This window comes from Pollicipes pollicipes, unplaced genomic scaffold (genome assembly GCF_011947565.3).
Source record: "Pollicipes pollicipes isolate AB1234 unplaced genomic scaffold, Ppol_2.1 Scaffold_7261;HRSCAF=8764_pilon_pilon_pilon, whole genome shotgun sequence".
Lineage (NCBI taxonomy): Eukaryota > Metazoa > Arthropoda > Thecostraca > Pollicipedomorpha > Pollicipedidae > Pollicipes > Pollicipes pollicipes.
In genome coordinates, this window is record NW_023597054.1 from 41,927,347 (window position 1) to 41,955,013 (window position 27,667).

Below are 27,667 nucleotides of genomic sequence, written 5' to 3' on the forward strand. Positions count from 1 at the left end.
CGGTCCTACCGGCCAGGTTGTCCAGGGCGGCGGCTGCCGTCGGCCGGCTGCTGTGCCTGCCCGCCGCCGGGGCCGCGCTCGACCGCCACCTGCAGCCGGCACTGGCTGGCGGCGGCGCCGGCAGCGGCCGCGGCCGCCGGGAAGTAGCAGCTCTTGCCGGGCGGCACCTCGCCGGGCCGGCCGGCCGTGACGAACAGGTCCACCGCCTCCGCTGAAGCCCACACCGGTTACGTCAAGGGTCCAGTCTGCATAGACGCCCGTCTCCAGCGCATACAGCGGTAACACACCAGCTTTAACTGACGCCACGGACAGGTGGCTGCACGACTCATTGGGACAATGATAACAGTTCGGGTTTTAAGGCGCTACAACTGCTTATTATTCAGCGCCAACGGCTCGTCAGGCAGTCAAAAGCTTAACACAAGACAGCACACACTAACACGCACAAAAACGATAGGCCTCTCTCCTTGGCTAGCGTCGCCCCGCAGACTCGTCCGTGTCTAGCGATGTCCCGGCCGGCGGTTCGCGGTATTCCGTGCGGGCGACGCCGTGACCCGTGACGTCACCGGCGCCGCGGCCGGTGACGTCACCACTGACGCCGGTGACGTCACCACTCACCGGTGCCGGGCCAGCGCACCACCACCAGCAGCTCGGTGTCGTTTTTCACCAGCAGGAACGGCGCCTCCTCCTCCCGAATGGCCAGGAACGTCTGGCCTCCGCTCTCCGTGTGGGAGACGCGCAACAGGCTGCGGTGGACACGCACGCGCGTGAACGCCCCGACCCGGAACAAGTCCTGCGCCTCAGTCTGTGTCGCCTCGCAACGTATTCGTGGCAGAGGGCATAACAGTTACTGCTAATGACGTCAGTGCGGTACCAAGTGACGAGGCACACGTGACTGCATCGTACAGTCATCACAGGCGCATCAAACGCGTTGTGAGAAACGCAAAACAGCAGCGTGCTGTCATCAATGCTTGCCCGAGCGCAGCTACACTAGCATCGCACAATGACGGCGACTGCCGCGCAGCTGATCGCCGACGCCCGTTGTCAGCTAATCCTCAGCGCGGTGCACCACGCGCCAGGCCGTCAGCACGACCGTGTGAAGCCCCGGCGACAGCCCACTCAGCGCGGGCACGCGGACGTGTCGCGGCGGCCTGGCGGGCCGCCGTGACAGCGCGGGGACCAGAGCCTGACCTGTTGAGGCAGCGCGGCTGGCGGCTGGGGCCGTGCACCACGGCGCTGCCTCTGGCGGCGGTCAGCGCCAGCGGCGGCTGCCGGCAGCCGGACAGGTCGAGCAGCAGGCGCAGCTGCTGCGGCGGCGCCGCCGGGTCCGGCGGAATGCCGGCCGCCAGCTGCCACCAGAGCAGCGGCTGCGGCCGCGCCTCGGCCGCCAGCTGCGGCCCCAGCACCTCCGGCAGGCGGGCGTCGGCCACCGGCCCGTCGGCGGCCAGCGCCGCCAGCGGCAGCCGGCGGCCCGTCTCGTTCACGGCCACCAGCGACGGTCGCACGCTGAGGCAGCGCACGCCATCGCGGCGCGCCGAGCGCACCGACAGCAGCGCCGTCTGCGACGGAGGGAGCGGCGGCGTCAGTACGGAGAGAGGGGTGCGGAGCGGCTGCCGGCGCCGTGGGACCACACACACAGAGCGGCTGTCGGCAGCGAGATGACACGCGCGGCACTACGCTGCCCGCAGCGAGAGACGGCGCCTTTAGACGCCTGTCAGCGGTGTGCAGCGACACACAGAGCCACAGCCTGCCGGCAACACGCCACGACACAGACCGCCCCCGGCATCGCACCGCCCCACGGAGCAGCCGCGTCCGCCGCGGCGGCCCGACGCACCCACCTGCTGCTTGACGAAGATGGCGACGGTGGCGGCGCCGTCCGGCGGCACGACGCCGTGGAAGGCGGGCAGCGGCCGCTGGTACGGCCACTCGTGCTCGCCGAGCTGCAGCCGGCATGACTGGTACTCGTCCTCGTCCACCAGCACGCTGATGAAGAACGAGCCCTGCCGCGCGCACCACCAGTTACAATAGGCGGACGAGACGTCTCACGAGCGCGTTAAACACGGCCGGACAACGCTGCCGCAGGAAGGCACTGAGAGCGCAGACTATCCGGCCCGCAGCGGGCGCTGGACATCAGCAGCGGCATCTAGTGACACATCCTAGAACTCTCAAAGCTCGTGGCGTAGAGGCCGCACACACTACGCAGCACACTCCTGCTCCCATCGGGGGCTCCACCCCAGGAAGCGGCACCCTCGTGTATTACACTTGCTGCCCAGACCGCTCATCCGGGCTAGGGCGCGGCGCAGCGTCGACTGACCTCCTGTAGAGGCGGCGCCAGCACACTGCCCGGCGGCAGGTAGCAGGGCTGGGCGGCGCGCTGGCCGCAGCGCAGCGCCAGCGTCACCGGGCACTGGTTCAGCACCAGCAGCGCCGGCCGGATGTCGACCAGCAGCGTGTTAAGCCAGGGCCAGCGGCGACCCAACGCCACCTGCCCGGCGACGGCGTACAGTCGGACACGGGCACAGGGCAACCTCAATCAGCCGAGACGGCGGCGGTCAGCACAGGCCGGACGCCGGTCCAGTTTGCGGCGTTCTCCAGACACGGCGGTGGGACACTGAACAGGGGTATCTCCGCCGGGCGGCGCTCTCCAGACACGGCGGCGGGACACTGAACAGGGGTGTCTCCGCCGAGGGGGGGGGGGGGTCTCAGTGGCTACACCATATCCAACACGATCCGGCCACCTAGCCGGAAGTGTGCCGCCCGCCCGTCGCCAGCGCACGCGGCCGGCGAGCGGCCGTACCTCCAGCTTGATGTCCGGCTGGTCGACGGCCAGCAGCTGGTCGTGCTCGGCCGGCTCTCCGTCCGGCAGCCAGCCGGCGTCGGCGCCAGTCAGCAGCTGCAGCAGCTCGTCCAGCGGCGGCGCGGCGGCCGGCGGAGCGCAGCGGTCCAGCTCGCCCACCGAGACGGACAGCGGCGGACTGGACGACTCCGAGTCAGCGCTGCTGGCACACGACACACGGCTGAGGCCGACCGAAGCAGCGACACTAGCGATACTGACGGCACAACACACATTCAAGGCACGCGAACATCGTTAACCGCGGTGGCTCGATCCCCCGTTTAGCGCCGGCCGAACGCCGTGTACCCGGCCGGGGGCCGCCCCAGTGTTCGAGCTGAGCCGGTCGGCGCCGCTCACCGTAGCTTCATGGTCAGCTGGTGGCTGACGGCCGGGTCCTGGTTCAGCTGGCGCACCACGCCGCGGCCCGGCAGCTGCGTGCCCTGGCCGCCAGGCGTCTCTGACAGCCTCAGGGTGGACGGCAGCATGGAGCGGACGCAGAACACCGGGGCCAGCACCACCTGGGACGACAGAGGACGGCGGTAGGTGGCGACTTCCCGACTGATCGTGGCCAGGTAACCATAGTAGCCTGCTCAGGTAACCTGCTCACTTGTATCGCCTGCCATGCACCGCTGTAAGTGCCGCGTGCGTGGCTGGTCATGCGAGCGTGTCGTGAGTTCAGGGTTCTATCACGAAGATCTGCGACACCCCAGCGACATGTCATCCGGCATTTCTAACGTTTCCAGCGAGCAGGCGTCAGCCGACATGCGCTAGTCTGTCCCGCCTGCCACCAGCGCCAGCCGCCCTGCCTCTGCGGCAGGCGGCTCCTCCGAGCCCGGCGTCCGGCCGGCGGCCGTACCAGGGTCCTGGTCGTGTCGGCGCCGACCGTCTCGTGGACGGCCGAGCACCACACGTGGCGGGAGGCCAGCGTGAGCAGCGCCGCGCCGCCGTCGGCCAGGTCCACCTCGCGGTACGCCGGCGGCGCCTGGTCCTCGGTGACGACCGCGATCTGGGGGGCGGGGACAGACGGCGGTCGGCTCCGGCGTCCGCCATCGGCAGCGGCGCCGCCACCGGGGCGAAGCCGGCTTCAGACCAGCTCGAGCAGGTCAGCGGAGCGGTGAGGTGGACGACGGCAGTTCAGTTAAAGCAGCGCTCGCGTGGAGGAAAACCAGATCGTCAACGACACGTAACAAAGCCAACACAACCTGGTCGTTCATCGCGCAGCACGATACGGCAATCTTAGCGAGCATCAGCCTCAGAGTCCTCAGCTTGGCCCTGGGAGCCATCACGACGCCTCCGTGACCGAAGGTCAGACGGCACCGGCCGGGGCGGCGGACGAGAGCTTACCTGGACCTTGGCCTGAAGACAGAGGACCGAGAGCGAGATGGCATCGGCCGGGACGGCGGACGGGAGCTCACCTGGACCTTGGCCTGCAGACAGAGGACCGAGGGCGAGGCGGCGCCGGCCGGCACCTCCAGCAGCTGGGAGAATGGCGCCGCCTCCACGTGCGCCCAGACGGCGCAGTCCAGCGTGTTCACCAGCCGCAGGCGCCCCTCGATCGTCACCTGACACGAACAGGCAGGTCAGTGGACTTACATCAGCTCTGCCTACAACTGACGGTAGACAAGCTGTTCAACGTCCCCGGCGTATGCAGCACCACCAACAGTCGCCGAATGAGACGCTGTCGGCGGGGGAACGGGTACAGCAAAACAAGCATACGAAAATGATGCACATTTACACCTACATTGTATGAATGTCGATATGCACATCAGTATATGCTATTTTTGAAATATGCGCATTATATTCCATGCATAAATTACAGTGGAATGGTAGATATCACACACTGTGTGCATACTACGATGCATCAGAGCGCGCTGTTGAGGTGTGCTCATAATTTCGACAAACTTTCACGAGGTCACCGCCAGAGAAGACAGCTGCATCACTATAACTTGTGTGGAACACCAGCAAAAGGAGTCGAAAATGAAGTATAACTGTTTTTATGAACATCAGATTCAGGTGGGAGAAGAGTGGTGGGATTTCCCACGACGCTGACGAACCTGCCACATCTAAGATCATAACTAAAAGCCAGGGCGCGGTTCGGCGTCCGAGCTGAGCCCCCTGCTTCCTGCGGCCCTGATGTTGGCGGGCTGGCGGGTTGAAAAGCCGCGCCTCTGGTCCGGACCACGGCACTGCCCACCCCGACTACGCGCGAGTGAGCGAGTGAGACTGAGATAGTGAGAGAAAAAGAGGGAGCGAGAGATCGAGATCTAGCGCGAGAGCGAGAGCTACTGGCCGGAGCTGACCTGTTTCTGTGTGGCGCTGAGCGGCCGGACGGTGACCAGGGCCGGGTAACGATCCTCGCGGCCGGCCAGCAGCGCCACCTGCACGCCGTCTCGCTCCAGCGAGAGTGGCGCGCTCCAGCCGCCCTCGTCACACATCGAGAGATGCAGCAGCTGGCGACAGCGGCGGCGCACCGTCACTGGTGGGAGCACACGGGAGACGCAGGGGCGCGGAACTATACACAACGCTACAGCCGGCCTTCAGTTGACGACAGCCCTGGCATAAACCTTCACCTGACGTGCAGTAACAGCTTCACTCGCACCGCAGCGGACACTCCTGAATGGCATTATGCCCCACCCCCGGCGTTCCGTGCACGTGACTCCGTAAACGCCCACAGACTTAAGCAGCACTAGACTCCCAGCATTCCGTCAGCGGACCCAGCCGTGCGACCGCGCGTCGCGACCGGCCCGCCAGCGGCGCGCGGTGCTCACCGGCGGTCGGCGCCGGTCGTGCCAGCAGAAGAGCGCGGCGTGCCGTGGCAGCAGCGGCACGAACTGGGCCGTGTCGGTCTGGCCCAGCCGCAGCGGGCAGCCCGTGTTGTTCAGCACCACGTACCGATGTGGCACGACCCTCCTGCGGGCACAGCGTCACAGGACAGGTGACGGCAGCGCTCGCGACATCGCTGCTCACGCGTGAGAGGGAGGTGTGAGACGGATTTGGGCTCCGGGCTGCTGCCCACGGCCATCGCTGTATAGGCGATTTCGGCCGGCAAGTCAGCGGACATCAGCCGACCGCGTGCAGTACAACACCGGGTTCCACTGAGCGGCGGACCCGTCCGATGACGTGCGATAGGTGACGGAGTTGGCTGTGCGGCGGCTCAGCGCGCGGACACACGAGCAGCCACAGCTCAGCTGGCGGCGGCCCGGCCGAAGCCGGAGCCGGAGCTTGAGCCGGAGCCGGAGCCGGCCGCGCCAGGACGTACGTGAGGGGCCGCTCGGCACCGTGACGCAGCTCCCAGGCGACGCGCCAGTCGGCGGCGGCCGCGGTCAGCGTGTGCACGGCCGCCTGGCTGAGCCGAGCCGTGACGTGGCCGGCCGCCGCCAGCAGGTCCACGTGCGGCCGGCCGCCTGGACTCGTCAGCACGGCGTCCGCCTGTGGGCGCCGGCCGCAGGTCAAGGTCAAGGTCACGATCACTGGTAAGGTCCCGCCCACAGGGTGACGGCGCTGGTCACGGTCGTTTCATCCGGCCTCGGTCACTGTTTATCTCCTGGTGGGGGAGCTCGGGGCGAAGGGACGGTACGACGCAGAACGCACCAGAGTCAAATGTAGGTGGGAGAGTCAGCTGGCGGAGGGAGGATGGTTTGCGAAGTCCCACACAGTGGGCCCTTCGCTGCTGCATCAGAGGACAGACGCCCAGTGTTCCCCGCACTGGCGGCTGCCTGACGGAGTGAAGTGCCTGACACGGAGGTCACCGGTCGCATACGTCAACGGATCCAAGCGGACAGCAGATTAAAGATTTTGTTCAAATGATGAGCAAAACTATGTGCCGCCCGCGCGCTTGAGGGGCAACAGCAAGCATGTGCAGTGTATGTGTTCGCACCACGCATGTGGTTGTGTGTTGCATATACGTGTGAGTTCTCTAAGAGCCTGCCAGATGACGAGATGATGACGCCTTAATTCTCCTTGATGGTTGCTGTTATTAAAGTTCACTTCGCCCAGCTAGGGTTATGGTTAAGTTTGGCATGAGAACCAAGTACCACCAGCATTTCAGCAGCACCACACAGCTACCGACTCGCACACAGTTGGCGTCTTACCTTGAGAGGCACCTTGTCCAACAGGCTGAGCTCGGTGAGGTAGGCGTAGTTGAGCAGCGAGACGCCAAGCGAGCCGTCAGCCTCCAGGCGGCGCATGTCGGGCCAGACCGAGCCGGCGACACTAGCGCCATCCACAGCCAGCGTCAGAAACACGTGATCGGCCGGCCAGCTGTCGTCCACTTCGTACTCGGCCAGCGGCGGCGGCCAGGCTGGGGGCATGGCCACAGACGGCGGTCAATCGGCTGGGGACGTGGCCACAGACGGCGGTCAGCCATCCAGGGGTCACCAGTGACAGCGACCAGAAAGAGGCCATCACGGCCATGACCAGAGGAGGCGAACAGCAGGCCGAGCACAGACGCGGCCTGCTGTCCGCCTCCAGCCAGGCCCAGCACGTAACACGGAGCCGCCATGTGCAGCCGTTGCCCTCATATTGTGCATTGATTGCTTATACGACTATGATTCACTTTGATGTGGGTGGATGTGTGGAAATAAACTAGCCCTCAAATAGGAACAGCCGAAAAAGACATGGTGCCCAGCCACACGGCCGTCACAGGCCAGGGCCGGAGGCCTGCGTGGATGACGGACGGTGCGCGCGAGTCAGCATTGTACCACAGCACAGCTTGGTCACTGGACCGTCCCACTCTCGATACGCCCAGGCGACGCCACACCGGGCACCGGGGCCGCTCCGTGGCCAGCGCGGCACGCACCTGTCGGTAGGGTGGGCCGCTGCACGTGCAGGCGCAGCTGGAGGCCACCCAGGTCGGCGGCGGCGCGCAGCCGCGGCTCTGAGCCGGGACGGTGCTCCGAGTCGACACGCAGGCAGCCGGCCAGCGCCGTCGGACAGACGGCCAGCCGCGCCGGCGGCGCCTGGCTCCTGCCGGACGGATGGTCCTGTCAGCAGGCGGCACCGACGGCGACCGCCGTCAGGGGCGCGCGGCAGCGCTGCAGAACCGGCAGGTGCAGCACGGGGGGGAGGTACAACTACGCAGGGATCGGATGCCTCACGACCGAGCCAGCTTCGGTCGGTGGGATCGCATGGTTGTCAGGCCCTGTACCAAGAAATATACCGCGTTCTGATTTCTGGCACTGAGGACCCGGCACAGACCACTCGCACCCTCACGTGGGCGGGGCCCGCGGGCAGCGGCCTGTCCGCCCGACCGCACCACTCACTCGGCCTCCCTGACGTCGATGCGGACCCGCCAGAGGGCGGCGCTGGGCGCCTTGCTCGTCTCCACCGGGATGGGCAGCTGCAGCCGGCTCGCCTGGTTCTCCGACAGCTGGAAGCGGCAGAGCGTGGCGAACCGGCGCCGCAGCCGGTCGTAGTATTGCAGCAGGCAGCTCACCTGCCGGACGGGACGGCCCAGCGGCCGCCGGTCAGCGCACCGCCACCACAGCCGAGGCGGCGACAGGGCGGTGGGGGAGCGGCGAGCTCACGAGCACATGGACGGGAACACACGCTGGTGCAACACAGCGTGAATACCTGTGCAGTGAATAGGTATCTCCGACAAAAGCAGCTCTCTTGGTCTTGTAAAATAGACCGCAGATGTCGCGCTATTTGGGCACGATTGTTTTACGCAGCCAATCTGCTGTCGACTTAAAGAAAACGCTCAAGCTTGATTGATGTAAGAAGTGTCGTGCGTTTGACCGGTGCCAATAGACCCCCGCCTGGAGTACGTGCGTCGGGCGTCCGCCGCCGGGCCCGGCCGTGCCGCACCTCGCCTGTCTCCGGCGCCGAGGCGTGGCTCATCTCGGACCCGGCCACGAACGGCACCGGGTACACGTGGACGGCGGCCAAGCTGCGCGGCTCCGGGTAGCGCCAGGCCATCACGCCTGCCGGCCGAGGCAGACGGACTCACACAGGGTACGCTGCCGGCGGCCAGGCGCGCCACACATCGCCACAGCGGCAGGCGCGTCGCCGCCCGCCGCGTCGGGCCGGTGCGCTCAGCGGCCGGACAGGGGGCCACGATTTCGGCATTTAGTACCACTCATAGCGTTTAGAAAACAGCACACACGGAATCGACAAGTTTGCTAGTCTTCCTATACAATGTCAGTAACATCAATACCATGTCAACGGAGCACCGCCTTTGACGACATGCCTTGCACACGGCGTGCTCACAAGATTCCCTGGTGGTACCGAACGCAGCGCAAAGTACGCATGTCAACAGAGAGCGGCCCCACACGGGCGGCACAGAGTGGCCGGAGCGCGACAGGGCGTCGTGTCAGACACCGTACCGGCTTCCTTATCGAAGCTGACGTGGTTCAGCGGGCAGTCCAGGTCGCGTCCGTACGCGTAGCCCATCTGACCGCGCCGCAGGTCGTCTTCGGAGCGGCTCGCCGGAGCGTGGAGGTCGGCGGCGGGCGCGGCGGGCGCGGCGGCGGCGACCGGCGCCGGACCGTCCTGACGACACCACGAAGGCGGCGCTGAGAGTGGACAGCGGCCGTCCTGCACGGGGGCGCTGTGCCCACCGACCACGGTGGCATACCGTAACATCGCCAGGCCAATGGCATGGCGTAGAAGAGGACATGGTGGCAGAAACGGGATGCCAGATAGCTATAGACCAGCGGTCTGCTAGCTTCTGAGTTGCATGGCATGAGTGAGACCTTAATGATCGTCACCAGCAGACCAGAGGCGCTTTCCCGCTGGGGCCGAGAGCATGCGCTCTGACCTCACATGCATGGTACCTTACAGACGCTCACATACACCGAGTCCGTCCTTGGAGCTGAATGTGCGCAAGAGTGTATCACACACAATAACATGAGGGGACTGCCTTTTATGACGCTGGAGCCGACAAGGCGCGGACCGAGGCAGCCTACCTTGACGGGCTCGGTCGCATGCACCAGCTGGAGCAGGGACTCCGCGCAGAACAGCTGCTCGGGCCCGACGTCCAGCACCAGGGCGTCCGAGGCCACGTGCACCTGCCGCCGGCGGACCAGCGTCACGTTCAGAGTCCGCCCACGCCGGCACAGCAGCAGACGCGACAGAGCTCCAAACGGATCCAGTGGTACTGTACTGACAGTGACAGAATGCAATGCAGACCAGAGCGGTGGCGGCGCGGTGCAACTGGACGGGGCGTGACGTCATCCAAACACGTCACCTCACGTACCAACACCGCTCTAGGCCCGCGGCCGCCCACCTACCCTGCAGTAGGGCGGCCGTCCGTCGGCCTGCCACTCCAGCTCGGCGGTGACGGCCGCGCTCCAGGGGCCGAGCAGCGGCCGCCAGGCGGCGCCGGCCAGCGCACATCCCAGGTGAAGGTCGGCCAGCGCCGCGTCCAGCGCCAGCACGGCCGGCAGCCGCTCGGCCGGCGGCGCCGACTGGCAGCGCAGGGCCGCGCTCAGGGAGCTGAGCGCAGCGCGCGCCTGACACCCGCCCCCGCTGCCGGAGGAGCTGCGGTGAGCGCCGACGCGGCTGGTGATCAGAGGCGGCGACCGGGTGGCGGGACACGCACGGCGACCCGGCGACGCCGGTGCCTTTTGGAGGGGTGAAACAAGTTAACCCATGTTCATAACACATGTATTCAACCCAGGCAAGAGCCGAAGTCGCCAGAGAAACCGTACACATAGCGTGTAAACTCCACCGCAGATGCTGCTCGGCGACGCGGTGGGCAGCGTCGAGGACACGCAGACGGAGCTATGTTCACCCGCCACATGGGGCGTCGGCCCACCGACCTGGGCCGCCTGGTGTCCAGCTCCAGCACCAGCTGGCAGCAGGTGACCGTCAGACCACTGACGAGGGAGGCCCAACGTCGCGTCTGGTCGCATGGTTCGGACAGCCGGTCGGCCGTCACCTCCGGACAGTGCTGCTCTTGCGCCTGGCCGGACAGCACAGTCATGTCAGCCGACAGCCACGCTCAGCGGATGGCGGTGCGTCGTAAACGCGCACGTGGTCTTTTGGTCAAACATCAGGCGGCGAACGGTGACAAAAAAACACGGAACCTGCTCGACTAATCGGTAACAGCTTGATCATCACAGTATTTTGAATTGTGTTCGCAATACAGCACCATTCAGCTAAACGCGGCCTCACCAGCCAACAGCAGATACATTGGTGTCGCAGCACAGTAGCTGCTTAGACTGCTGCGTACGGCTGGGCCGGCGCTCCACGCTCGCGTGGGACGAGTGTGGGGCTGGGGACAGCAAGTGAGCCACGAGTGAGCGCCAGCGGCGACGAGCGGCGCCGCCAGAACCCCGGCCGCCGCCCGCCCCGCCCGGCGACCTGGGGCGCGGCCTGACCTGCTGCTGCTGCAGCTGCAGCACCCGCAGCGCCCCGGACACGACCGCCTGCAGCTGGTGGGCCCGTCCCCAGCTCCAGCAGCAGCGCAGCGGCCGGCCCACGTCCACCGTCAGAGCGGCTGGGAACAGACGAAGGACGCAGGTCATTGGCAGACACGGTACGGGCTGCGGCGGGGCGGGCACAGGTCAGCAGAGCCTGCATACCGGCGGCAGTCACTGAGTATGTCCGGCATTGATCCTCCCGGTCGCAGGAGCATCGGTCATGTCCACACGCATGGCCTAACATGAGAGGGTTTCCGACGCGCCTCGCGACCTGCCCGCGATCAGGCGCGAATGAGAGGCGACCGGGCCTAGCTTCATACCTCGCTCCATGCAGGTCCCGGCGCCACGGCCGCTTCACAGCTAACGACACTCGCACGGCTCCCGTTACCACCACTCGCACTCCACAGCCGAATAACAGTGCCAGCCGCCGGCCAGCCGCGCCGCGCCTCAACTGGCGGCTCGCGGGCTCCGTACCTCGACTGGCGGAGGAGTCCTCCAGCGTCAGCGTGAGCAGCGCCGGCGGGATGCCTGTCTTGGGGTGCGGCTCGCCAGGCCGGGTCTCCAGCAGAGTCAGCCCGAACTGGTCCGGCTCCGGAGTCAGGTCGTCTGTCCGGCACCGCCACAGCCGCGTCAGTCGCCGGCCTGTCCTGACCGCCACCACAGGGCTCGCCAGCGGCCGCGACGTCAGCACAACGGCCCACGTCCTCCCTCACAACCGAGCGGTGTGATCGAACGCTCCGCTGCAGGTTAGAGCATAACCAATCTGTACCAAAGGTGTGGAAAAACAAGAGAATACCTATAGGCGTACATGGCGTCACCCCATGGTAAGTTCTTAAACAAAAAAACAAAAACAAACAAAGCTATTGAGGGCCTGGGAGGTCACGCTCGGGTAGCGAGGGTGCTGGGTGGCTACGCTCATCAGCTCCCAGGATAGTGCCCTGCTCGGCGGCGGTCCCCACCTGGTCCCAGGGTGGTGCCCTGCTCGGGGTCGGTCCCCACCTGGTCTCAGGATAGTGCACTGCTCAGCGGCAGTCCTCACCTGGTCTCAGGTTAGTGCACTGCTCAGCGGCAGTCCTCACCTGGTCCCAGGTTAGTGCACTGCTCAGCGGCGGTCCTCACCTGGTCTCAGGATAGTGCACTGCTCAGCGGCAGTCCTCACCTGGTCCCAGGTTAGTGCACTGCTCAGCGGCAGTCCTCACCTGGTCCCAGGTTAGTGCACTGCTCAGCGGCAGTCCTCACCTGGTCCCAGGTTAGTGCACTGTTCGGCGGCGGTCCTCACTTGGTCCAAGGTTAGTGCCCTGCTCGGCGGCAGTCCTCACCTGGTCCCAGGTTAGTGCCCTGCTCGGCGGCGGTCCTCACCTGGTCCCAGGTTAGTGCCCTGCTCGGCGGCAGTCCTCACCTGGTCCCAGGTGAGTGCCCTGCTCGGCGGCGGTCCTCACCTGGTCCCAGGGTAGTCCCCTGCTCGGCGGCAGTCCTCACCTGGTCCCAGGGTAGTGCACTGCTCAGCGGCGGTCCTCACCTGGTCCCAGGTTAGTGCTCTGTTCGGCGGTGGTACTCACCTGGTCCCAGGGTAGTGCCCTGCTCGGCGGCGCGCACTGCCAGGTCGAACACGGACAGCTGGAGGCGCCGCTCGGTCGGCCGGCTCGACACGAACACGTGCGGCTGCGAGACGGAGACGAACAGCAGGGGCACCGGCCGCGGCCGCTCCTCCGGGCTGCAGCGGACACGCACGCACGTGATGGTCCAGATCCAGATCAGAGAGCCCGCCGGACACCAAAGTCAAACTGACCAAGTAATGAGCCGACAGCCGACTCCATGATGAAGACAATACGAAATAATGATATTGTGAAACTTACTCAATGAGTCGGTTTTGGCAACACATTGTTAAGATACACCCGCGGCTAAGCATCTGCGACTACACAGATCTACACGGGTCCTACTGGATGCCAACACCCCAAAATTTCTTTGCACCACATGGTCACCCAGCCAAAAACATCGGCCAGGCTACCAAAGCCGAGGTGCCAGCGCCAGTGGCCGGCCTCGCTCACCTATCCGCCGGCTCTGTGTGGTCATACAGAGTGAGCGTGAGCTCCCTGAGCGTGACCAGCGCCTCGAGCGGCACGGTGCCAGCCCCCACCAGCTCGGTCGAACCGCTACCGATGCCGCTGTCGGCCGTCGGCGGCGAACCTGGCGCCGCGCCGCCCGGCGCCGGCTCGGCGGCCGCCGCCGGCGGGCCCACCAGCTGGCGGAGCGCGGCGGCGGCGTTGGCGGCCAGCTGGCGCAGCAGTGCCGCCTGGCGGCCGCTGAGGCGCAGCGCTAGCGGCGAGCCGGCGTTCACCTCCAGCGCGTGGCCGGCCACCAGCGTGGTCTCGAGCACGCCGCCCGGCCGCTGCCGCTCGCACACGATAGCCGGCGCCAGCGTTACGCGGAAGTCACACCTGGCGGGGCGCCGGGCGACGTCACAAACACGGAGTGACGTCGTGAGCGCCGAGTGACGTCACTGCCCATGGGTGACGTCATTGTCAGGGGGATGTCCCTGCCGAGGGGTGGTAGCATGGTCATGGGGGTGACGTCCATGCCACCTTGTGAAGTCAGGGGTACGCAGCGATGTCACTGTCGCGGTGCGATGTCCGGCTGGCGGACACAGAGCACGCCGCACGCGGGCAGGAGAGGAACTGGGCGGCTCGTGACGAGCAGCCGTCTCACATTAGTCCAACTGACTGAATTGTCTGAGGAATTCTGACAGCCAGTTCCACTGGGAGATAGACGTGGTAGCCGACACGAGACAGCGGAAAGGCGAGATACAGCCCATCAGTAGCGCGAGGGCGTGGCTCATATCCGGTGGCATACAACGGGATCGAAAACAGCAAGTGCCGCATCTCAACCAAATCCCAAGAGACCTACTCGTCCAGCACAGACGTCATGATGACATCTCTCGGGCTCTGAAGCGGATTGTAGTTGTTCCATTCGACGGCAGGGTTCTCTCCCATTGTCCTCAGCGTCTGGGACGTCTGAGGTTGTGTGTAGTCCGACATTGCCAGCACCTCCTCCCATAACCCTGCCGAGAAGCGTCGCAACATTTTACCACCTGTCCACAATTTATCGGACCCTTCCAGTCCGATGACCTTCAGCGACACAGCACGAATCTTACATGATCGTGTTTTTATCGAAAAGTAACGTCCAATTTGGAAAAAAAGCAAAGCATTATGGACGACCATAGCACGAAGCCGGACGGATTTGAATTGCAATTTTCCTTTCATGGTGGATCGGAACAATACATGCACCGATAAACAACAGCCGGCGGTTCTGTCAGTTTGCAAATAGCAGTGCCCCCGCACAAAGAAACACCACCCAAAGCTGCTCGTCACAGCACTCCTCTCCCCTGCACAAGCCACTGTGCTGCAGCCACTGAGGGCCAGCCGGGCGCCTCTCCCCACATTCAGCGGCTGGTCGCCGGCAAGCGGACGCACCTGTGGCCACCAGCACGCCGGCCACGTCCGCCTGGTAGTGTCGGTCCTCCACGTTGGCGCCGGGCACGCTCCAGAGGCCAGCCCGCTGGGCGGCGCTGCAGAGGTCGGGTCGCAGCACGGGTCGCGACAGTGGGAACTCGGCGGCAGGCTCCACGCGCAGCCGACCCACGCGCAGCAGACACAGCTCGGCGCCGGCCGGCATGAACACGCGCACCAGGTCTGCCGACACGTACAGCAGCGGCAGCGCCCTGCTGCTGAGCGCCGGCCGGCGCGGCGCCGCCGCCGCCGGCGTCAGCCGCTGGTGCGCCAGCAGCGGCGCCAGCAGCGGCTCCAGCAGGCCGCTATACGGCAGCACGATGTCCGGCGTCAGCACCAGGTCGCACGGCTTGAGCCGCACATCCAGCTCGGTGAGGCAGCGGCCGCCGGCGCCGGCGCCGGCGGCCGGCGCGCCCCACTTCTCCAGCACGCTGGAGCGGAGCGCGCTGGTCCAGACGACTGAGAGGAGGGCGCGCTGCGGTGCCTGGCCCGCCGCCGCGCCGCCCTCGGCCGTCGGCGCGGCGGCGGCGGCGCTGGCGGCGCTGGCGGCGGCGGCCGTCCGCGCCGGCACCACCGTCAGCTCCCGCGTCAGGCGCCGCGAGCTGGTGAAGATCACCTGGCACGCCTCCGGCCGCGCCGCCGCCGACCCGCTGAGGAGGGCACATCGCGGTGATATGACCACTAGTGAACAGTGTCGTCGGATGCGTATCTCTGGCCGATTTCTTCCACGCTTGTTTGCATGACTCGGCGGCGTATCGCGACTGCACGCAATGGTCGTCGAGCACGACTGGTTTGCCTGTTCGGTGCAACGCCGCCACCGACACTGACGTCATTCATTCCAAAGCGACATGTCCGATCCCCAGTTCTCTTCACCAATCTCCTACCACCTATTCAAATCAAGCCCCGCATGAACAACGCCCTGAGCGGCACGTTAGCGCGCCGGGCCTCCGCACGTGCTGACCTGGCCGGCTGGCGGGACACCTCCAGCGAGGCCACGTTCAGCTTGGCCTTGGTGTAGACGGGCTGGGCGTCGACGGACACGGCCAGGTCCTCGACGGCCATCAGCAGGTGGTCGGTGCCGGCCGGCCCGAGCATGCGGGCCGAGACGCGCGGCAGCGTCCACTGCAGCCAGACGGAGACGGGCCGCGGCGGGGCGCGCTCGCCGGCCGCGCCTGACCGCGTCCCCCGCCGCGTCAGCGCGGGGCAACAGGGCGCGCACGGGACAGATAGCACGACATCGGGTCAACAGCTGGCCATCAATACACTGACACCTGTCAGCGTCAGGCAGGCTGACAATCGTAAAGTGACGGGTGCAAAAGCCCCACTCAAATGCAGCTAAACTCTCCGTCAGCCCTCACAGAAAAATACTAATGGAGCCATCCCACGCGCGCGTCGCCACTGTGACCGGGCGGGCACCGGTGAAGGTCGCGGCTCGGGCATGGCCGACACCCGGTGGCCAGGGCCGGCCGTGCCCACCTGAGGTGTCCGAGGCGTGATCCAGCGGCCGCAGTCCCGCGATCTCCTCACTCAGGCTGGCGCGCGTGCCACCTGCGGACCAGTCGCAACAGGTGTCACGGCCTGAACACCGCAGCCAGCCAGCTGGCAGCCAGGCCGGCCGCCACCAGCGCCGTGTGCCCCTACACAAGTCACCATCCGCCTGACAGCTCCGCAGCTGACAGCGCACACAGACCTACACAAGCGAGGCGTCATTTGTGCGGACTCGCGATGCGGCAGCGGTACTTACTGTCCACTTTGAAGTCGTCGCGGAAGACCTCTGGACAGGGGGCGGCCATCAGTGGTGAAAGGCTGTCGAGCACCGCAAAACACTGCTCCGCCACAAACGCCAAGCCGTGAATCTGAAAAACCGACACTCCTGCGTTAAGAAGCACTAGGGTTAAGGAGTGGGCGTAGCTGGTCTCAGCGGCATAAAAACAGGCATGCGGCGCATGAGCGGAAAACACCGCGAGGCAACATAAAAACTGTGGCGATGTTACTGGATAGCGCAATGTAAGAGGCCAATGCTCAGATGCGTTATAGGCTCTACTTTGACCGCCCGATGGAGGAACTCAACTCATACTCAAAGATGAAGGTTACGACGTCGACGACTGGCAACTCATGCGGGTCGCATCATTGACATTACAGCGTTATTCCCATGGCCGGCCTGGAATGCTCCAGCTTCACTGGTAACCAACAGATCCGATCCACTGGTCGCGCACTTCCCTGACAGGCCGGACTACCCGGCCGATCCCAACAGGGACCAGCCCGTGGGATGGGCGATTACCCAGCAGAGGGCCGCTTCCCGCCGGTGGCAGATCCCCGACCCGATCGCCCCAGGCCGGGAGTGGCCCCGGGCCGGCCGGGGGTGGCCTCGGACCCCCACCTCACCTGGTGTTCAGCCAGCGTCAGCTCCAGCTCCGGCATGTTGGCGTGCAGCACCAGGCTGAGCGGGCCGTCGGCGGTGGCCGCGCTCAGGCCGACCGTACACTCCACGTCGACGGGCGCCACCAGCGGGCAGCGCTGGCCGCCCTCCAGCTCCACGTACACCTCGCCGCCCGAGAGGCGCACCGACCACGGGGCGCTCGGCCGCCCTGCCGCGCACACCAGGGGAGCGGTGAGCACGGCCAGCGGTACACCGACGGTGAGCTAAGACTCGCCGGACGGCGAGCACATATTCAGAACAGATGGAGGACAGACAGCTATCTGTCAGGCGTCAGCACAATGGATTAACGATAGAAGAAGTCGCGCTCGCAAAGTTACACGTTCTCCGTGGTGGTACAGAAATTCGTGACATTGCAGTCATAAGACGGACCAACCTGAGCCATCCTGCACGCTCATCCTCACCCGCAATCGAGCAAGGTGGCTGGGGCACACGACAAGAGCGCACGCACGCACGCATATATCCCCGTGCCAATTGGTCCAACACGTTGGGAGGAGCGAGTGGCCGTCACTGACCTGCGGATGGCGCCGGTTCCGGCAGCCGGACAGGCACCTCTGGCACCAGCGGCAGCGCCGAGCCCTTGAGAGCGGCGCTCACCACCCGCAGGCCGGGCAGCACCGACACCAGCTGGCCCTCGAAGCAGTACGCGCTGTAGGTCGAGCTGCTGCTGCGCACGCGGCCGGGCAACGGCGCGGCCGGAGCGGCCGGCAGCGGCTGCTGGTCGGCCGGCGGCGGCGCCGCGCCGCCCACCGGCGCCGTCAGCGTCACCGGACTAAGCCGCAGCCGCACCTCCAGCCGCTCCAGCGGCGGCAGCCAGGCCGGCGGCGGCGGCGGTGGTGGAGGAGGCGGCGCCGCGGCCGGGGACGGCGGCGGGCGCGCCCGGCCCACCGCCGTCTCGGTGGTGGCGCTGCGGCCCGAGCGTGACGGCCGCGAGCCGTGCGGCCGCGGCATGTCGGCCGCCGCCGGCGAGCGGTGCCCGGAGCGCGTCGAGCCGCGCTCCTCCGGCTCCGGCTCCGGTGGCGGCGGTGGTGGCGGCGGCGGCGCGGCCGGCGGCGGTGTCAGCGCGCCCACGGCCAGCGCCAGCCAAAGCAGCAGCGCCGGCTGCCAGCAGAGCAGCGCCGGCTCGGTGACGGCCACCAGCACGGGCCGGCCGTGCTCGGCGCTCGGCCCAGCTGGCAGCTGCAGCAGCGCGCGGCCCGCCCGCTCGCCGCCCGGCTCGGCCGCCTGCGGTGCCGCCAGCAGTGGCCGGCCAGCCAGCTGGCACCGCACCGAAGTGAGGCTAAGCGCCGCCGCCCGGCACCAGGCCGTCTCCGAGAGCTTCACGTCCAGGCCGCGCACATCCGTCTGCACGGCCGCGTGCAGGTCTGGAACGCCACCGACAGGGCACAAGCTGAGCTGAGTGGATGAATGATAGCGGCACATGCATACGTCCGCACGACCTTCATTGACATGACGGTGTCCTAAGATGCGTTGATGGAGACAGCCGACAATCAGCATGGTGAACCGTCCACACCCTTTCATCGATTCTCCAGATTCTCCAGTTCTGTAACAACTACTCATCTGCCAACCATACGCTACGTTTTTGTCCTAACACAAAGTCCCCTTACCGCTTATACATCATTACCAGTCACTCCAAACGAGTATCCACCGGCGAACACCGGCAAGCGCGCGAGGCAATGACACCCTGCAGCGCGCTGTCAGCCAGGACGCGCCACACACCTGGTCCGGCGAGATCCACAGGTGGCGCCACGTGTGCCGGCTGCAGCAGCGCCCGGTACAGCTGCAGCAGCTCGCCGCCCTGGTGGGCGCTCAGCTCGGCGTGCAGCCAGTCTGACGAGCAAACAGAGTGTGAGAGGAGAGCCGGCCTGACCGGGCGGCAGCGGCCGGCAACGGCCCACGGCTGCCCGCGTGTCAACTGAGCGTAACTTGACGTAGTCACCGATAAAAGTGGCCACGTACGTGACCTACGGAATAAGGGAGCCAAGTGGTCACTACCGCCGCAATGATAGAGGGCAGTGACCCATCCGCCTCATATGCATAACCTGCCATGCCCTTTCGGACATTCTGTGATTCGCTTCGTTGAAAGCTGCTGTCAGCACAGTTACGGCGGCTCACAAGGAACCTCCCTCCCCCCCCCCCCCCCCCCGGTTCCCAGCACCTACACGCCCTCCCCCCCCCCCCCATCGGTGTTTTCCCTGATCAGCCACGAGGGTTGTCGGGCGTCGGCGCACCTGCGTGGAAGATCCGCTCACTGAGGGGCTGCTCGGCGCCGGCCCAGAGCGACGGTACCAGCAGCGCCTTCCAGTACAACTGAGGCGGAGGAGAGCGAGGCGACGCGCCGCTCGACACCAGCCGACACCAGCGCCACCTGGCCCGCCGTCACCTGGCGGACGGATGGAGAAGCTACAGTGCTGTCGGCGCCGGCGGGCGGCGGCCTGCGCCCATCGAGCTGAACAGCGGCGGGAAAGAAGCAGGGCCAGGCGGCTCACTGGCTGGCTGAGATAACGGAGAAGCGGGGCCAGGCGGCTCACTGGCTGGCTGAGATAACGGAGTTTTTTCAAACGTGTTTGGTGTTTGACAATGCTCGAGGTGCGTGACCACGCCTGCGTCGCGCGTCACACACACATCGGTTAGAATCATCAGAAATTTGACAAGCCCACTACGGTTTAAGGTACACACCAGCCCTTTGGCCCGCGCCAAACTTAAGCGATTGGCACAATCAGACCGCACGTCAGAAAAAAACGCACATACACATATGGCACGCGACATGACACAAGGACTCAGAAACTAGCGCCTTGACGTCTGCCAAGGCCCAGGCCCGCCCGACTTCACGCCGGGGCAGCACGCTCCGAGCCGGACACCAGTGACCGCCGACGCTGCCGCCCGAACCGGTGACGGGCGCGCCGCTCCACCCCGGCCGCCCCGGCCGCCCCGGCGCGGGGCCGCCGGCCGCCGGCAGACGTACCGTGCAGCGCGTGTGGACATGGCAGTTGTAGAGCAGGGCGGCGGGCGGCCGGGCCAGCTGCGAGACGCAGCGACACAGCCGGGCCGGGTACATCGGCTGCTGCTCGTTCCACTGGATGGCCTGGCAGCGCACCTGGAGCCGCGTGCCCTCTCCCTGGTGGGACAGCACGCGCCCCGTCAGGCGGTCCAGCCGTGGCACCACGGCCCACCTTCGACCGTCGGCCTCTTGGCATGGCCGGGTGTGCAACGTGTCATCAAATCACGCGTCCAGGGGGCAGCGGTCTTACGATTACAGGACTTTGTGAACAAACCGCAAACTGCGTTGGTTCACTCCATTCACAACGTCCATTACTGCGCTAGACGTTGTCATCAGAGAGCATGTCAACCATTCACGAGTGATCCAAACCGTGGGCTGCATGTTGTACGAGGACGCCGAATGGACGCTGGACGATACATAAGTTTGCGCGGACGGCGCAGCTTTACAGTTCGCAAAACTAAGCCTGCCACGTTCCGCATGGCGGCACTGTCGTCGCCGAGCCGGCCCGAGAGCGACGCGTCTCGCACAGAAGGCCGGCGGCGCGGGACGCCTGACCTCGAACGTCGTCACCGTGGCCAGGCCAGCACGGTCAGCTGCGGCTCCAGCACGGTCAGCTGTAGGCCGCGCGCCGGTGTGTTGGCCTCCAGAGCCTCCAGCTCGCCGGCCGGCGGCGGGCCCGCCCTCGGCTCCGGCCCCGCTGCGGACGCGGGAGGTCATGACTCGGAGGATCACGTCACAGTCGGCAGCGTCACCAAAGCAATGAACACACCTGCTATGCCTCAACTCTGCAGGTCCTTAGCCCGAGCATCCCTGCACTAAGATGGCCTGGTTGCAACGCTTCTAAGGATTCGACACTCAGAATGCTGCGTCCGTATGTCCGCCACTCACGCTGCTGGCTGCGGCCGTAGGGCGGGTAGGTCGCGCTGCCGGCGGCCGCCAGCAGGTGGCTGAAGCGGTGCACGGAGCCGGAGCTGACCAGCAGCCGGCTGCGGCCCAGCACCAGCCGGAACATGGACCGCTCAGGCAGGTCGCTGCAGCATGGCGCCGGGCCGGTCACGCCGACACAAGACAGGCCACGTCCAGCCGACACACACGTCTAGGATACTTCACGTAGCGGGCAGACAGCCCAAACGGTCACATGAGCAGCGCACACACCACGGACATTCAGGCCACAAGATTGACCGCAAAAGTACAAATGGCATTACAGGAAGCATGCCATCGCGAATGGGTGAAGAAAGACGCTAAGCAAAGTGCAAATGCGCCGTGTCTAAACTTGTGACAATTCGCGCGATTACACCCGTTTAACGTATAGCAATGGCGTGACATCGGGCGCGCCATCTGAGTGGGCTCTGATCAGCTGGTGGGATGGGCCGGGCGGGCGGGCGGGCGGGCGGGCGGGCGGGCGGCGCACGGCCGCCGGACGGACCTGTACTCGAGGTCGCCGAGCTCCGAGACCGTCTCGCCGGAGTAGTCGGCCGGCAGGTCCAGCACGTACAGGTAGTCGGTGGCGGCCGCCGCCGTCCGGCCAAGTAGCCAGCCCTCTGCGGCCGACGCGGACCGGCGGCGGCGTCAGCGCACCGCACGGCCGACCCGCGCCCGCGGGAGTGCGGAGGGGCGAGCACGGGAGTGCGGACGGGCGAGCACACGACACGACCGTCGGGTCGTGATACCGCACGCCGAAACACAGACGACAGTGTTCTGTGTCGCGCGTGGATCGCGCCTCCACGCAGGACACAAACGTGTCACGTCGCCAATGAAACAAGGAAACGCAATGCGCAGTTCCAGCGCATATCTAACGCTGCGAGAGGTTGCAGCGTTGCGTGGAGAGGCAAAAGATCTAGAGTCCTGAAGCCGCACAGTGCAGCGTTTCTGGCTGATCCACAGTCACCATGTCGTTTCGTCTGGCTGGTGGCCGCGGTACTCACCGGTTCTCTCGCGCATGTGCGTGTCCCAGTGTATGTCGTAGAGGCGTCGGGTGTCCACCGGCTCGGGCTGAGCGTCCGCGAACAACGAGCCGGACATGTACGCCTCGCCCTCCTGGCCCATCTCGAAGTAGCTGACCTGCCGGCAGGGGTCACCACGGTCACCGCTGGGGTCACCAGTGTAGCTTCAGTCACGGTGTTCGGTCATACGGTCTAGACATTTGACACACCACAGCTGCTGGTCTGGCACTGGGACCATTGTCACGGTCCAAGCCTAAAGTAAGACACGGCGCGGGCGCTGTAGTCACGTTCACACGAGAGACAACAGCTGGTGACAGCTGGTGACGGTTGCACCGTTCTCCAGTCCGGACGCCGACGCACGGCAGTCTATCCTGCCTCTGGCGGCCGGTCCGCTGCACCAGGACCCACCTCTGGCGGCCGGTCCACCGCACCAGGACCCACCTCTGGCGGCCGGTCGGGCGCTGGGTGCCGGCCGCATGTGCAGCCGCCGCACGGTCGCACCGACACGTAGCTGACGCCCCAGCCGGCGCTGACGGCCTGCACGCCGCGCAGCACCGAGCTGACGAAGGCGCCGGTGGCGCTGGCGCGCAGGTACGGTGTGAAGCGGGCGCGCCGCTGCGCTGACTCCCGGCTCGGCTCGGACATCTGCCGGAGCGGTGGCGGGCGTCGCGTCATACGCGCGCCACACTCAATCTGCTCCTCGTCAGATCGGAGGTCTCCTAGTGACTGGTTTTAGGGCACATCGATCACTTGGCTAATGTTTTCGAGGAAGGGGAGCAGACGCTATCTTCCACATGTATCTGTTCAGTCTTGCACATGCTGCCGAGCGAAGTCGATACGCTTGCCAAACATACATCAGAGCGTTTACAGCACACCGTTCCAGAGCGCCATGTCCAACCTTACATGGAGAGGTACGGTCCGGAACGTCTCACTTTAAACACCGTGCCGACCCACCCCGCACAAGCGCCGTCACGCAGAGCCCAGGTGCCCGCATCAGCGTCGTACCTTGAACACCATGTCGGCGCGCCGCACGTGCACGGAGAGATGGAAGACGCGCTCATGGGCGGCCAGGCGGGCGTCGTCGTCCGCGTCGTCATCCTCCCAGGTGAGCGGCAGCATCGACATGGGTGAGGGCACCGCCGACCAGGCCCAGTCGACCCAGGAGGCGCCCGGCACCGTCGCCTCCTCCTCGCCCGCACCTGGGCATCACAGGCCGCCGTCCGGCAGGCATCAAGCTCGATGTTTGACCCCAGGTCACCGGGCGGTTGGCAGTGCACGCGGTCTGGCCGGACGAGAGTGTCACTGCAGTCTAACTGCTTGCAGCACGTAGCATGTCAGTGGTTGGCATCTTTACCATTACATGATCTAATGTGTACTCTTTTTCTTGTCTTTCTCGTTACTGTCTCAAAAGATTCTCTCCAGTTGCATCATATGTACAATCGCGAAGCGGGCGCCTGCGCCGTTTCGCACCGCCGCCTCTACAGGTAGCGGCGCATGTGCCAGCGCCTGCGTCACTGTCCATGTCGGGTCCATTTTCGCATCATGCATTTGCTTCCACGTTAGCACCAGCGCCCTGACAGTGCCGGCGACGATGGCAGCATTAATGACCGCATGAGCGCCATAACCATCGCCCGAAATGGCCTCCGACCAATCTTACATGTGGGCATGCATTAAAACGGACGCCAGCTCACAGACAGTGTCAGTGCGCATACTCCTGCCTGCCGCGCGTCACCACCGGCGCCGGCGCCAGTGCTGACGGCCGCGCCAGTGTCGGCGCCAGCGCGCGCCACCTACCTTGTCCGGACGGGTCGTCGGCTGGCCGGCCGGCTCTGTCCGGCGTCAGCTCCCCGAACAGTAGGGCCCGCGTCAGCTCCAGCAGCCGCAGGAACATGGGCACCTGCACGTCTGCCGCACGCACGGACAGACACGCTCCGTCAGATGACACGTCCGCTGACCTCATGCGGCACAGTCTTCAATCGCATGCCATCACCGTCTGCCATCCTCTGAGCGCGCCCAAAGGTCTGCACGATTTGTCAGGGTTAGCGTTCGCGTACCCGAAGGCATGTCGGGGCTTACTTAGTTAGGAAGTTTAAAAAAGTTTCTGAGCAGTGACGATATCAGAACAGGTGCGGCAACCATTCAATGATGCAGCTGTCAAAATGGCGCATGATAATGAGCAGTCACCTGACATAATACAACCGAGCCCACGTCTAAGGCTGCTACGCCAGGGCAAGCTATGGTGCGCCATGACCCGCAGCGTCCGACGCGGTGACTCAGCTGGTCCGTGACGGAGAACTCCAGCTGCGGAAGGAACAGCAACTGACCTGTGACCGAGAACTCAAGCTGCAGAGAGAACGGCAACTGACCTGTGACGGATAACTCCAGCTGCGGAGAGAACAGCAACTGACCTGTGACGGAGAACTCCAGCTGCGGAAAGAACAGCAACTGACCTGTGACGGAGAACTCCAGCTGCGGACAGAGCACGTCCACCCGGGTGACGTCCGCCACCGGCGAGTGAAGACCGCTGAACTGCTGCTGGCAGCGCAGCTCCAGCGAGCAGCGGTACAGCAGGGGCTCCTGTGAAGCCCCACCATTGTCAGGGGGACTCACTGCGGCACCGCGGCGCCTCCCTGGGCGCGTCATCACGTCACAGGCACTGTCAGCAGCACAGGGAAGGCCCCTCGTGATAGTGTTGCGGCAACTGGCAGCAATACAGCGGTAGCCCATGTGACGCCATAATGACGTCAGACGGCCAACGTGGTACAGCAGCGGCTCTGGTGACCTCATGCACAAATTGATGGTACTTGACGGTGGCATGGCAACGGTCCTGTGGCCTCACAATCATCACATGGACAAAACAGCAGCCGAGCAAAGGCACAGTCCTACAGCGTCATAGTGATCAGTGTCAGCAACATAACTTGAATACTGTGCACATGCAGTATTCAGTTTCCGTTGTCGGTGTTACCTAGCATATATGTTATTTTTGGGTCCTGGACTTAACTGACTGTAAACACAGAGCAAACATTGGGTTTGCCTTCCAGTGCCCACTGCACCAGTTTAGTGGTAAACATTCGGACGTAAAAATGTGTGATGCTGCTCAAACAGAACGAACTTTTCAGCCGTGCGCCGCAGCATCTCTTTTCTTTGGCATTTTGTGGCAGTAACACTCTTCAATGTCTCTGAACTATAGTCATGTATTCCCTTACCTGGTAGCTTTCAATTTTTCCTGACGCATTGCGCCGGTCCAAGCAGACAGTGAAGTCCGTGAAGTTGACGAGCTTTCGCAGAAACAGCAGTGGTGGTGCGAAATCTGACGTGGAAAGGCCGGCAGGTAAGGAATGGCGCAGCGATGGCAGTCCTGGTAGCCACCCCACTTCAGTACAGAAACCAACACACACTAGCGAAAAAAAGTCAACGCTGAAGTACGAGAAAGTTGTCCTTTTCCACCATTAGTGCACACGTCAAATACCATAAAGATGTACAATGCATTGCAATTTGGATTTGGACGTCTCTGAGCGCGACGGAACGGTCGCAGCGAGAGCGACCTGACAGCTCGGTGGAACCAGAATTTACCGGTAAAAGCTGGTTTCCAAAGGTGGTCAGCAGAGCGTGAGCTCACTGTCCTGACGTTGATGCTAAGCACGATATCGTCTTCCACATATTTCAGGATCAGGTTGTTGCACACGACGCTGATGTTGTTCGTTATTTTCTTCACCAGCGTCTGGATGTAGCCGGGAGGCACTTCATCGGCCTCCAATGCCTTCCTGATGGGAGAAAACGAGACAAGAGTTAACAGCTACAGTAATACGTTTGTCACTATTCAAACGCTTCTCTGGCATGACTTCAACAACGGCACGTTCCCAGATCAAACACCAAACGAGCACAGAGCACTTATTATTCTGGATTGCACCACGCATAGCGTAACAGCTGCGGTCATTGGCCCGATCTCCGGCGCCAACTGCAGCAGGAGGATCTCACTGCAACGGTCCGCAAATCGATCAAAACCCTCCGCTAATCGGTGTGTGCCACAACACTGAGCGACGGAGAGGCTCAGTCACCACGTGCGGCGATCGGTCAACAGCCAGAGTCAACTCACGGCATCGCGTGCACGGGAACTTTCCGACATCCGCCTGAACACAACGCATCTACAACATCCGTTCAATGGCCACCCCCCAAATCCGACGGCCTTATGACGCAGACGCGGAGCTTTATGAACACATGGGCAGTAAACGCCACATGTACTTAGTCGATTTGGAGGGGCTGTGCCATCACGAGCTCCGTGGTCACTCTGCCACTCACTTTTGACGGGAGGGACGCTGCTTGGATAGGGACGCTTCGCTGCTGCCGTCTGACACGTCCGTTCGGTCCGACTTACTCGGCAGACGCATGACACACTCTGCAACGGACCAAGGTAAAGTGTCGCCAGCCGCGGCTGAAACAGGCATGGCGTGCGTCTGGACAATGTGACGCGGGTGCCTAGGTTCGAACAGCGCACTGTTCTATCACGCACGTTAACAGCTAGCAGGCGCTAGACATTCAGCTGCAACCAATAAATGAAACACACTGGCCACGTGTTTTGAACCTTCATTCAAGCCATCTATTAGTCAATGTGATACACGCTGCAAGCGTGGGCATGAGGCCGATGGCGAGGCGAAGGGTGGGCCACCTACCCATGGTGTCGATGGTGACGACGATGGGCTCGGAGGTGATCTTGTGCCAGGGCACGTGTATACGCATCTCGTGGATGTGTCCGTTGACAAACTGCAGTGGCAGGTTGAGCTCGTGCTCCAGCACGTCGGTGCGCAGGTCCAGGTTGCTGAAGACGGCATCGCCGCCCCACAGGGACACCTGACGGGTACCACACCAGTCACAGGTCATGTCCCATACCCAGATGTAGCACAGGTGTTATCTGCTGATGCATTCATGATGCACCAAACAGCGCTCCTTGTTAATGATGCAGCTACTCACACCATTTGGAGCATGACCACTGATGCAACCAGTACACACTTGTTAAGTCACTGTACCATGGATATATGATGCAATGTGCTCACATAAAAGGCACAGACAGTGGAAATAAACTTAAAACACAGCAATAAAAGGTCAAGTAATTAAAAATAAATTATGAAACTTGTGGCTTGGTTAGAATTCAAAAAACAATATATGTGTGTATGTATATGCAGCCACTGATGTGGCTGCATGATGCACATATTGTACATCCTACACATATGATATGAAGAGAAAAATGCTAAAAATAAAGCCTTCATTAAAAGAGCAAAAGGCTGTTGTTAAGTGGTTGATGGGCATTAGGTAAACAAGTCACATAAAGGGTAACAATGCCATGAGAAAAAATGAATAATACATGCCATAGATATTAACTCACATGACCCTCAATTGGTCAAATGAGGTTGAAATGTAAAAGTTTGACATAATGACCTTTGCCAACCTAGCCTTCAGGCAAGCCAAGCCAAATCAGTCACAAAAATATCTCACAAAACTGTTCTAGCATTTTTGCTGCAAGAGATTAGGTGATATTTGTCACTTTTAAGCAAAATTACACAAACATGACCTCAAAAAGGAGGTCATACAT

General features: G+C 63.9%; 1 protein-coding gene and 1 long non-coding RNA gene across 2 annotated transcripts; both read right to left on the minus strand.

Moving 5' to 3' along the window:
- Positions 1–18,421: 18,421 nt before the first annotated feature.
- LOC119111775 (uncharacterized) lies at positions 18,422–19,504 on the minus strand. The gene is made up of 3 exons (XR_005095612.1): positions 19,368–19,504; positions 18,856–18,966; positions 18,422–18,500 (listed from the first exon to the last, which is right to left on the minus strand). It is a non-coding gene; the product is annotated as an uncharacterized LOC119111775 (long non-coding RNA).
- Positions 19,505–19,923: 419 nt separating this feature from the next.
- Vps13B (vacuolar protein sorting 13B) lies at positions 19,924–26,928 on the minus strand (the record flags this gene model as incomplete). The annotated part of the gene is given in 14 exon segments (XM_037235275.1): positions 19,924–19,938; positions 20,102–20,254; positions 20,693–20,730; positions 21,026–21,168; positions 21,564–21,678; positions 22,063–22,198; positions 22,522–22,725; positions 23,086–23,279; positions 23,875–23,985; positions 24,531–24,657; positions 25,287–25,390; positions 25,654–25,844; positions 26,380–26,476; positions 26,751–26,928. Coding segments are annotated over 14 exon segments (1,806 nt in total), but the record flags the coding sequence as incomplete, so codon positions are not given.
- Positions 26,929–27,667: the final 739 nt, after the last annotated feature.